Raw genomic sequence first — 12,567 nt, forward strand, 5'->3', positions numbered from 1 at the left:
CATTAAGTATATAGATACATCCACAGCTGTCCTTGACAATGGTCCATAAAATCCCTCACTTCTGCTTTTGGAACAGCCTTCCCCAGTTTTCAGTGTTTCATATGGGATTTGAAATGTCTCTGCAACCACTATTTCTGCCAATTTGATAATTGTGTCTCTCTCAGGAAAAAGAGGTCTTGGAGTTTGATTTAACCACCCTTGAATCAGACAGATTGTTTTAATCAGACTATGTATTTTAATTTTATTCTATTTCCTGGTCCTTTAATTTTCTTCCCTCCCATTTTCCCTAAAAATGCAGGACTGTACCCATTGTAGCCAATATTTGTGACTTCCATCCAAATGCCCCTGTCTCTGAACCCCATAAGCTGTCCCTTGAGGTATTATGGAGGAGGGACAGGGAACCCTCTCCAGACTCTCATGGCCTGCTTTGTCCAATGTACAGCTCCAGGAAATGGAGAATGACAGAGACTGAGTGAGTGTCTTCGGCTCAGAGGATGTCTTGGAGCTGGGAACCTTCTGCATTGAGCCTGCCAAGTGTGGGAGGTCAGGTATGACTGGCATGACAGCTGGATGGGATCTGTACAGATACACCAGACCAAACACATTTCCATGCTTTGACCATCCCTAAAGCCAGTTCTCCTGGTGCCACCCTCATGGTAAAGTAGAAACTTGGGCAATGGAAAGCCCAGCTGGGTGTGCAGGGGACCAGCCTAAAGTATCCCGGTGAATTTGATGACACTGCTGCTTCTGGATGAGCCAGTGCTGTGCCCTGTGGGTGAGTCTCTTGGGGGTCTCACAGACAGCTCTGTGTTTGCAGGCCGGTCTGGAGGGGCACTGACACACGGCACCGTCACACAGCACACCCTGCAGCTGGCACCAGGTGCCAACTCTTATTTCGGGGGGCTCTCACAAGGAAAACACGAGCCGGTCTTCCAGAGTCCCTACCTCGGCAGCCACAGGTCCCCTCTGGCAGCCCCAGACTGGCTGCAGAGGGTGCAGAAGTGGATTCCAGACCACCCAAGCAGAGAGCCCCCGTTTGCTGCGCTCCTCAACCAGGGGCAGATTCCCTCCCCAAGCCGTGCGGGAGGCAGGAGAGACCCAGCACCCCGCCCGTCCCGCACGGCGGCTCAGTGCCCAGCACGGGCAGCTCCGTCCCGCCCCGCTCGCCGGGCCCGATCCCTCCCGGCCGGGCCGATCCCTCCCGGGCCCGATCCCTCCCGGCCGGGCCGATCCCTCCCGGGCCCGATCCCTCCCGGCCGGGCCCGCAGCGGGGGCGGTGCCACGGCGGGGCGGGGACGCCTCAGCCCGGCCGGAGCCGCCGCGGGAGCACCGAGCGCCCGGAGCGGGGCAGCGCCATGGCCGAGAGATGCGACGTGGTCGTGGTCGGGGGCGGCATCTCAGGTGGGTGCGGGGCGGCGGTGCCGGCGGGGCGGGCACGGGGGGATGCGCGACCCCCGCCCGGCCCGAGCGGGTCCGCCGGGGCGAGCGCATCCCCAGCGGCTCGGTAGAGCCGGCTGAGCACAGCCCCCATCCTTCTGGCGGCGTGCTGTATGGTGCAGGCAGTATTTTATTCTAAGCTGTTGTTAATTTCAATTGTATTGTTATTTTAGTTATTCTTGTCTTATTGTTATTTTATAAATTACTTTATTGTTGGTTTTATTATTATTTATTTCTATTGTTCTTTATTTTATTACTATTTATTTTTATTACCATTTGTTTCTATTGTGATTTAATTTTATTACCATTTATTTGTATTGTTATTGATTTTCATTATTATTTATTTTCGTTATAATTTATTTATTGTTTATATCCATTATAATCTATTTTTACTATTATTTTTCATTTTACTATTTTTTAAAAAATTCAATTTAATTCTATAGATTTACATTCCATTTTTGTGGCTCTTCCACTGTCCAGTCCTGGCATCCCCTGAACCTGTGCAATTCTTCCAGTACCCCTGTATCTTTTGGACAAGCGAGCCTAGAAGCACTCTGCATCCTCTGCACCCAGTCCAGGGGTGTTAGGCAGAGGCCCTCGGTCACACATGATTAATTTAAATCCTTGGCTGCCTTTTGTTTAGCGCAGGTAGAGGCATAAAGGAAAAATGACTGAAATCAGCTGGATGATTAGGAAGTTTCTAGCTCCCCTGTCAGCGCAGGTATGGATTTGAGAGTGTGAGCAGCCTGGCAGAAATGGACAGACAGCACTGGGGGCCTTGAGCCTTTTTGCTCTTGAGTAGTGATCAGCTGTTTTTAACCCAATCAGGGCTAGAAGACCTCTGTGCCTGCCCATGGTGAATGTCTCCCCTGTGCATTTTGTTCTGAGATACACCAAATAAATTGTACATGTGCGGTAGATTTTTTTCCCCCGTGCCTTTGGCATATCAAACAATTGGTTTTTGGTGCCTTAGCACTGGGAGGTATGGAGTGATAGCTCCTGTTCCATGTGGTAATCTCCTCAGAGCATAATGAGTGTGCATACATCCACAGATCCAGTTAGTATCTCCTGGCAAACCACAAACAAATTACTTGAGATCTGTTTCAAAATGTGATTTTGTCCATCCGTTTTTCACACATCTTTTAATTTCCACTATTTACTTATATATAATTCTAGGTGTCTATTTAATCATCATGTTAAGGTATGTAGCATGAAATTTGAATGATCTACAAAATGCAGAGACAAAATCATTGGCATTATTTCCTAAGGACGGTTCTCTGATAACAAACTCCTGAATAATGTTTGAATGTTTCAAGTATGTTTACACAAACAGCAAAAATTTAACCGTTGGTTTTCTACAAAGCACAGTTGATTCTGAACACGGTGTTATGGCTCATTTTTAACTTACACCGTGTGTCACAGAGAAACAGAAACTCAATTAAAGTAATCAGGCAGTGGTAACTGTCTGTTCGTGCCTTGTAAACAGAAACATTTCCAGTGGCATGGTTTTGTACAGCAGTAGTGCTACATTCCCTCTGTTGAATGAGTTGGAGTGAACGAGCCAGTGTAACAGCTTTTAAAATACCCTTGTTTTTCATGGTTGCCATGGGAATATTTTCATGGCAGGCCTGCACAGCCCACTTACATTTTTCTGGAAGAGCATCATAAGCCGTGGTGAAGCGTGTGCTTTGCCACCTGTAGACAGCAGCAAGTGCCAGGGAGAACCAGTTTTCTATTTACTTATTTTTACACGAAATACTCGCCAAAATGCTCCTGTTTCATGTGGTTGCAACTTTTCTCCTGTCTTCCCACAAAGGCTGGAAAAATATACAGGCACAAAAATTACTATTGACTAAGTACCTCTCTTCAGTCACTTTCCTTTAGCTGTTTTGTACCACTCCTGCTTCACCTCTGATTCACACTTGTCTGTAAATCATTGAACTTGCAGCCAAGTGATGAAACTGTGGGTTTAGATCTCCTCACACTGATTGAAAACCCCTGCTAACATGCACAGCTGCTGCAGAGATCTCTTGTCTTGTCCACCAGAGAGGGGAGTGTATGATTTTTAAAATGAGGCACTCCGTGGAGACCGGGTTTGTTGCTGCTCCACAACCGATGTGCATTCCTTTGGAAAGTCTCTGGTTTTGAGCTGCCTGAGGCTCAGCTGACTGAGGCTCCATGGTTGCTGCCTGTAAAACAGCAGAAGGCTCTTGTCACGTTGAGGTGTGCCCGAGCCACCCGCTACAGCCCTCAGCAAAGCAGGTAATTGCAGAGCAAACAAAGACCTGTGCCAGCAGGAGGATGCAAACAAGTGTCACAGAGCTGCCACTTGGCTATCTCTTTTCTGTTTATTTCTTTAGGTAATGCAAGCTGTCCATTTGCAGGCTCAGACCCTCTGGCAGCATCTCTGCCTGTCTTTTTATCCAGATGTAATTAGTAGGATCTAAAATTTAAAGAGTGAAAACCTGATAATGAAGTAACAGTGCAGAGGCCTTCACAACCCAGGTGGTCATTGTTCTTTTATCTGAAGATGCCACTTCCTTTGCTGAATCATTTTTAGTGTTCTTTATTGCAGGTTTGATAAAAGGGAAGAATAAAACTAAGGAACTGTCTAATTTATATTTTATGTAATGAAAATCTACTCAAAATTAGTCTTCATTTCTTTCAAGTCAAAGAAATGGTCGGTGGCTTTTCTGAAGATGTCAGGTAATCTCAGTACAGTTGATGATAGTGAAGACCTTTGAGGAACAGAAGGATTTACTAAGAGTAGATTCTACTTTACAGGTGAAACTTCAGCAGAAGTCCTTGAAATTGTTTTGCAAATGGTGTAGATTAAAAAAAAATATTTTAAAAGAAAATTTCCCAGAGTAAGAAAGCATATATGAAAACACTTAGCCACACACTGTGTGTAGTGTGTCTGATACTAAAGAATATTTAGATATGAGGTGTAACAGACCCTCTTAGAGCTGGAATGTGCATCATGGCAGGTTCTTCTCTTTGCTTAGAGTCCTCTCTTTTACTTTGAAGGACTCCTCAAGCATTAGGGTCAAAACAACTATGAGAAAACTATGCAGTGATGTCATCAAACTTGTTTATCTTCTTAATTGAGACACAGATGATAGAAATTTTCTTAAGATCTTGGATTCTGTTCAGAGATTTTGTTTTAAGACTTTCTCCTTTTGTTTTCAAAAGTGTCTTCCTATCCCTGTTTTTGCCATGGGAACTGCTTTTCTTGCATTATTTTCACGTAAATTATCGGATTTTATCCTAATCTTACGCCAGTCCTACTTAAGAAAATGCTTCTCTTAAATCTCTAGTGCACAGATTTTACAATCAAAGTGAGGTTAATTGACTTTTTTTCCTTAAAGGTGAAGTCTTTTCTTAATTATGGTGTTATTTGAAGTATGCTTGGTGTTTTGCTGTTCACAAGCAACCTCTCACGTTCCTGTAATTTTATAACCAAAACATACTGTAAGATAAAGTAATTCCATTGTTATGTTTGGTTTTAAAAATATTTCCATACCTATTTATGCATTATTGAGATGTCACTGTGCTCTCTGCTCTTCTTAAGGCCCACTTTTAATTCATGTGACAATTTAATGTGCTGTATAATTACAGTAGCTCTCGCTGCATCTGTGAGCCACTGTCAAGTTACTTTAAAAATAAAAACAAAATCAAAACATCCTAAAACAGACCAGGTATTTTGAGGGCTGTTATCTGAAGGTATTCTATCTGTTTAAAAATAGACTGATGCAGAAGGAAAAATTGTTTTTTAAAACAAATCTGGGACATGTTGTAAGAAAACAATAGTTGAAGTGCATAATATTCAGTAGATACTTGTTTCTTTTTGCCCTCTGGTAGTAAATTACAATGTCTCAATACTCCTCCTTTGAAAACATGGTTTACCAAACAAGACACTGTTTTTGCAGAACATTACTAATCTGGGAGTCCTATGCTAGATGCCCATTTCGAGAAGAAAAAACCCCCCACACAACCAAAATGAGGGCATGGATGAAAGAGGTGTGAATGATGAACAAGGATGGATTGGTCAGTGGGAGGACTCTGACCTTCTCCAGAGGATATCACCCTCTCTGGAATGCACTCTGGCAAAGGGAATCTGGGACATTTTCCTGCCAGTTGACATGACAAAGCTCTTGGTTCACATTTTCCATCACCTGTCTCTGTATCTGACAGCAGGGAGTTATTCCTCTTGTACCCAACCACTCTCATGGCTGTTGCAAAGCCGTGTGAGGCAGTTAGATGGAACCTGCATTTGACTTCTAGACATTTCACAGGAAAAAACTTGGCAATGCACAGTAAACAGAACAGAAAGCAGCTGCATAATGTCATGAAATAGTTTAGTAGCCTAGGCAGCAGGGACAGCTCTTGTAATTCACTGTCTGAGACCTCCTAATTGGTCTGAGAGTTGATTTGATAAGAAGCTTTCCAGTCTTACCTGCAGGAGCCATCTCATCTCACAAGTCTCAGGGTGATGCATCATTAAGGAAAGCTTTTCCATTAGCTTATTTAACCATTATGAAAGGGTGTTGTTAGGAAAAGTTCATTCAGTGTGTTCAGCAAAATGTGAAAACTACTATGGAAGGGGAAAATAGCTAAGTTAGGATGGCAAAAATTTGGGAAAGAATTGCTGTGTAACTACTGTGGGGAATAACGGATAGGGAACCAAAATTTCTGTGTAGCATTTGGTGTTAAAGTTACAAACTGGAACGTCCACAGGATTTTCTTATCTGTACTGCTGAATTGCATACATTTTTTGGCAAGGAAGATTAGAAACAGGAGACAATGAAAGTTCTTAGTAAGCAAGTTCTGCACATTGTTTTCTTGGACAAGCACCTGCAGGAGTGCTTCTAGTTGGTGAGATTTGTCAGAGTTTGGTCTAGCACTTGACTAGAATGTAATCACACTGGAGGTGCTGATTGGTGTTCATCTGCACTAGGGAGTTGGTTCAGATCAAGTGTGTGATGTTCTGCACTATTTGCTAACATACACACTGCCAGCTTGTTGTCTTGGGAAACTTTTAGTTTTCCTGATCAAAAGTAGTGACTTGGAAAGAGTAAATATTTCAATTTTGTGCTCTTCCTCCTTCCACGAAGACCCTGTTAAAAATTATTTACTTGTTCATCTTGACCACAGATGTGCACCTGCATCCTCTATCTTCATCCTCTCTGTTTTTTCCTTGGCTACTTTTCTTTCTTTAATTTTCTTGTAGTGTCAAGAGGTTGCCAAAAGATCACGTTCTGTGTACTTGTGAATTATGATTTGCTCATTTTACTCCTTGGCACCATCAAGTTCAGGAGTAATTTTAGAGAAACGCAATTCATTGTGCTTCCCCTGCTGTAGTGAGTGATTAGTGTCAGTGTCCAGCACATAACACGATGTCAGACACCACAGTGACACAACTCTGGGTCAAACACTGGTGCCTGTGGTCCCAGTGGCTGTGATGAGTAGCCCACTGCTCTGGCTCCATCCTGGAGTATTCAGGCTGTCTAAGATGATCTTAGGAGTGTGTTGACAAGGATACTGTTGACTACTGGAGGTACTCCTAGCAACTGGTGTGTGTATGTAGTTTTATCCAAAGCTGGAGAGCTGTGCCAAAAAGCTAAGTGTTCGTGTTTGCACTGCCTAAGTAGGCAGCCTGAGCAATGTGGGCTTACACAGCTCTGATAGTCCCAGAGGTAAACTTCCAGTGCTGCTTGTATTATTATAAACCAGCAGAAAGTTTGCTCTATATTTACATAGCTTCCACAGCAGCTAATGACAATGACTTAGGCCTTACGCTTAATTTGATCAACTGAGAAGGCTTTTTTTCTCCAGAAGTTACTATTCTGTATGTAAACAATCTGGGGGATTTTGGCACATTTCCCCACTGGCACAGTTTCCTTCTCCATAGCACAACTGACAACTGTAATTAAATAGTTATGTTATTTCATGATAAAAAGCCATGTTGTCTCGCTGCCCCTTCCCAAAACAGGAGTTGTTTGCCTTTGTGTTCCGTCTCTGTTCTGTAGCAGTTGTTTCACAGAGTGCACTGATACAGCAGTGACGTTTATCATGGTTATAAAAGTTTACTGAGCAGGCCCCTATGGTATTTAAGACCTTCCTTTGGATTTCCTTTGCTGAGAAGGTGTCTTGATGTACTTACAAAGCACTCAGGGATGATTCTAAAATCAGTCATCATTCCTGGGGAATTGTAGTCAGAGAACAGTTTGGGCTGGAAGGGACCTCTAAAGGTCATCTATTCCAACTGCCCTGCAATGAGCAGGGACATCTTCAACTAGATCAGGTTGCTCAGAACCCTGTCCAACCTGGCCTTGAATGTTTCCACCACCTCTCCTGTCCAACCTGTTCCAGCGTTTCACCGCGCTCATTGTAGGAAATTACTTTCTTTACATCTAATCTGAATGTACCCTCTTTTAATCTAAAATGATTATCCCTTGTCTTATTGTGACAGGCCCTACTAAAAATTTCATCCTCATCTTTCTGATAAGCCCCTTTAGGCACTGGAAGGTGTTATAAGGTCTTCCCGGAGCCTTCTCTTCTCCAGGCTGAACAACCCAAGTTTTCTCAACCTTTCCTCATAGAAAAGGTGTTCCATCCCTTGGATCATCTTTGTGGGCCTCCTCTGGACCTGCTGCAGTAGGTCCATGTCTTTTTTGTGCTGAGGACTCCAGAGCTTCAGCCAGGCTTTGGTTTCTTGAGGAAATTATGTTAATCTCATTAAAGTTTCAACCATTTAATTTTTATATAGCCATTTTTGAACTTAACATGATTTTTCTTCTGGGCTGATAACCTATTTCATCCTTGTAAATTTATGTCAGATATTATTACAATTGCTGCCTTTCAAGATGGTCAAAATGTGATCATTCTTCTATCCACTAGCTTTTTTTCCTTATGGACTGTTTTGTGTCTAAGGTTTATAATTTTGTAATGCTGCATAATTCTTGTTTAACTTTTTTTTTTTGCTTTTTTCAGTAGTCTGTGTGGCTGCACTACAGACCATTGGTGTTTAAACCATGAATGCCTAGCATTCTCTTAAACAACCCACGCATTCTCTTGTATTTTGCACAACTTTCTCTGTCCTGTCAGTGTTCTATTCAAACAACTTGCTTAGAAGAAAGATCAGCATAAAGTCACTTGGAAAACTATTTTCTACACAAACCATCATTTGGTTTGGGGCTGGAAGGGAGGAGAAAGAAGAATGGTTATCAGTGCCTCATTTGGGGAGACCCTGAGTTCTGGATAAATTAGTAATGCTGAAAAGTGCCTGTCAAGCCACAGAGGAGTTGCACTGACCTAGTCAAGAAACAGTGATAATATTATTTATGGGAAGAGCAGGCCCCTGTTCTATGCCACCCACAGCCCTACAGGACTCAACTGTGTGCACTTTGTGGGCTCTTAACGGCACCAGGAGCAGCATCAGCAATGGATGGAGGGCAGGGAATTGCCCAAGGAAATGGTGGGCATCGGGATTTTTGTAGGGGTCTGTGTGTGATTGTGTAGAGGAAGGGAGGTCAGGGAAGAGGAGAGCAAGGGATAGGATTGGGGAATGCAAAGTGAGAACCATCCCTGGAAGAATGAGTGGTCCAGTCTAGAAAGTCTGACACCTTGTGGGCTGCTTCTAGTAACTGGCATATATGGCAAAGTAAATCACAGATGCACTAATTTTTACCAATGAAGAGTCTGGCTGTGGCTCTTTAGAGTCTTGGGCATCTTGCAAAGATTAAGTTATGGTGGTGTGCCAGTTTGAGACAAATTTGGAGGAAAGTCCAAATTTGAACGTCCTCTGATAGAAGGCGGGTTACAGCCATCCCTCCCCCACCAGGTTTGGGAAAAAAAAAATCTTCCTCAGAGGAAGGTGAAAGAGATAAACACTACTTATTTAACAAACACACAGGAAAAGAATAATAAATGCTGAAAATAAAACCTCTCACTGTGGAGAGACCTGGGAAGATTTCAGAGTCCTTTTGTAGGTGTGGTCTCTCTCCTCCTCCTCCGAGCTGGGTCGATGTGGGCCCACCTCTGGGGCCTCGGTGGAAAATTCTCCCGATGTTGAAACAGTCCAGAAGAGAAGAAGGGAAAAACCGAAGTCCCAGGAAAACAAAGTTCAACTCTCCATCTCCCTCTGGAGAAAAGGAGCTGAAAGCTGGCTGAAAAGCAAGAAGGGTGCTTCCTCTGCTCCTCTCCCCACAGCAGGAGAACGCAGAGGAGTGTGTAACTGTGTCCTTGAACAACTGCTTTGAAAAATTCACTCGGTTTTTTCTCTTCTCCCTCTTGGGCTCAGTTTAAAGACACAAAAAGGCACAAGATTCATGTCTGGGCATAGGGCAGGCAATATGGGATACAACATCATAAAGTCACCCCAAGACAGGTGGTGACCTGGCTTCTGTTGGCACTTCATGTTTCAGGTGGTTACGAAGTTCCCTGTTCATCTTACAGATATTACTTTGTACTATCCAACTTCATATTTTTCAGTTTCCACGCAGCTGGAAGTGAGGTGGGTGGGGAGGAAAGACACCTCTGTAGCCTCCTGCCTCCCAGGCAGCTGGTCTTTATCTTGATGGTATAATTCATATATAAAACATTGAATTCAGTCTGTTCAGTTGACTGCACACAGCAACAGCTGATCAAACAGCAGGTTCATCCTGCACACCATGATTACCTGGATTACAAGGATAGCTTGAGTACAGACTGGTCTCATTTGTGCTTGAGTGATAAATCTGTGTTTGAATGTATTAAATATTGGAGCAAGACACCTCTTTTGTTCCAATATGAATTAATTTTTTATGAGGCAGCTTGGCCAGAAGCTGAATCAGTGAGTTACGCTAAATAATGAGGACAAATGAGGAAAGGAAAGGGTGTAAATGCTTTTATTTTCCACTTTGGATACTTATCTTTTCTTTTATTCTTCCTTCACCATTTTTGCCCCTACGCATTCTATCAGAATGGTACAATTCTAGTGGTAGCATTTTTTTTTTTTTTTTTTTTTTTTTGATGGCAGGGATGTTTTTATTAACTTTTTGGCTCAAACTTCCTTCTGCCTGCACTTAAAATGGATGGATGGAAGTCACTTCCAAGTCATCTTACTTAGTAGCTCCCTTTTGGGCTTCTCTGGATGACGTGTATGTTCTCAGCCTTTGGTATCTCAGCTAGGGAATGGTTTGGACTTTCTGCAGTGTTCATCTTAATTTTTCAGTTGTTCAAATAGATAAACTGTTCACAAATCCTTATAGGCTTTACACTTTAGCCTCTCTCTGTGTGTGTGTGTGTACACAGCTACTTATATATGTGGGCTCTGATGATGGTTGGAATTTCCGAGGAGTCACTGGGGCGTGGCTGTTTGGAAGTGACATTGAGAGGTGCTTGATTTAAATCTGTAATTATTATGTGCTATTTGGGTGAAAATTGTTAGCAGAAGATCAATTAAAGCATGAAACAAAATGGATAGCCATGGAATGAGGACGTGATGGCTCTGCTGGGCTTTGCCGTTGCCCAGCCTGGCCTAGGTGAACACCTGGGAGTGATCAGATACTGACAAATCTGGGAAGTCACATCTTATTCTTTAATGTCAAGATATGAGAATGTTAGTCTGTTTATTTTTAAAGTTCACTTCTTCTAGTTGATCGTGGTTTTTGAGCATTTACTTTTTGAGCATTTACTTTTCTCAGAGGACTAAAAAAAATGAATTCTTTGCTTCAGAACAAGCAAGACTTGGTGAAACAGATAAGCATTTCTCTTCTGAGGCAACTGTTGCCCAATTTTGCAAAATTTTCCAGATGCAGCCTAGCCTTTTTTTTCCCACATTGCTGTGTATGGAAAGCAAAACTATTCTTCAGAGTAAATCTGGCTGGCATTTTATTTGCTTGAAGATCTCTTCATAATATAATCTCTTCATAATGCCTAAAAGGATGCTTTTAGGAAACTGCCTGTATAGACCCTCAGCCAGTTCACTGTGCTCAGCTTTATTTAATCCAGTGCTATGATCTGTTTGTTGTAGCACTTTCAGTTCTCTCTGTCCTTTTTTCCCCGTCTGTTGTGTTTTGAGGCAGCCCAGATTGCAAACCAGCAGAAAGGGATGACCTAAGCTAAAGGAGGTCCTGGGATTGAAGGTGTGTGATAGTATTGGAGTAAAAATGATAATTACATCATTATTATTATTATTATTATTATTATTATTATTATTATTACTAACTTTAACTCTTCAGTATATCCTGGGTCCATAACAAAGGACATGCAGAATGTGTTTGGGTTTGTTTTTTTGACCTGGCTGGAGCCTAGAGGAAGACTTCTGCCATGCTTTTGAAGTGTGATGCCTGGCTGTTCTGCTCCATGTGTAAAATGTGTCAAGTCCATAAAATGAAGAGAGCACTGAGTAAATGATTGATACTAGAAATACTCAACCTTTGAAAAGCTGGAGTGCTGAGTTTTGTCAATATTGAGTTTCATGGGGAACTTCAGATGTAAAGGTGAAGTGGAAATGTGGGAAGCCTTGGGCAGAACAGCTCTGCCTTCAGTGCTGAAGCCTGGGTACCACTGTATGAAAGGTGTTGGATTTCCACCCAAATGCCACTAATTGTCTTCATCCCATGCTTGGCAGGGTTTGAACTTAACACCCCACAACTTTGGTCATCTCACTCATATCTGCCCAGGCTCTGTATCACTCAACCAGCTGCAATGCCTGGGACAAATGTAGGCTGAATGTTTGTAATGCTGGTTTTAAGAACTCTGCTTTACAAATGCTGCTCCCTGTACCATGGATGAATCATCCAGGAGCTCTTGCAGGGAGAAGGGATCACAGAAAGTTGGGATTAGAGTTTATGCTCCCATGAAGTCCCATTAACTCATGGGGATACTCATACTGACCTCAGTGACAAGATTACAGAGTTGGAGCTCAGGAAGAAAAACTCATTGTCTTGGCTAGACAATGAAATGCCAACAGAAATAAATTATATTTGCTCATAGAGTGCCATATCTTAGGCAAAAATGTTAGGTCCTCTGTACAAATATTTCAAGTAAATGTGCATTTTAAGCAGATAGGTTGATAAAGTCTTTTTTTTGCTCCTTGGTGTTTCTGAAACTGTAATTTTGTTGTTTTCCTAAGTTCCGGAATGT

At 42.6% G+C, this 12,567-nt stretch overlaps 1 protein-coding gene across 1 annotated transcript in view; it reads left to right on the forward strand.

The window, feature by feature from the left end:
- Positions 1–1,140: 1,140 nt before the first annotated feature.
- MAOB (monoamine oxidase B) overlaps positions 1,141–12,567 on the forward strand; it is a 52,021-nt gene continuing 40,594 nt past the window's right edge. The window contains exon 1 of the mRNA XM_069025177.1: positions 1,141–1,401. Coding sequence (XP_068881278.1) covers positions 1,356–1,401 — 46 coding nt within the window. The 5' untranslated portion in view covers positions 1,141–1,355. The remainder of the gene's footprint in view (positions 1,402–12,567) is intronic.

This window comes from Aphelocoma coerulescens, chromosome 1 (assembly GCF_041296385.1).
Source record: "Aphelocoma coerulescens isolate FSJ_1873_10779 chromosome 1, UR_Acoe_1.0, whole genome shotgun sequence".
Taxonomy (NCBI): domain Eukaryota; kingdom Metazoa; phylum Chordata; class Aves; order Passeriformes; family Corvidae; genus Aphelocoma; species Aphelocoma coerulescens.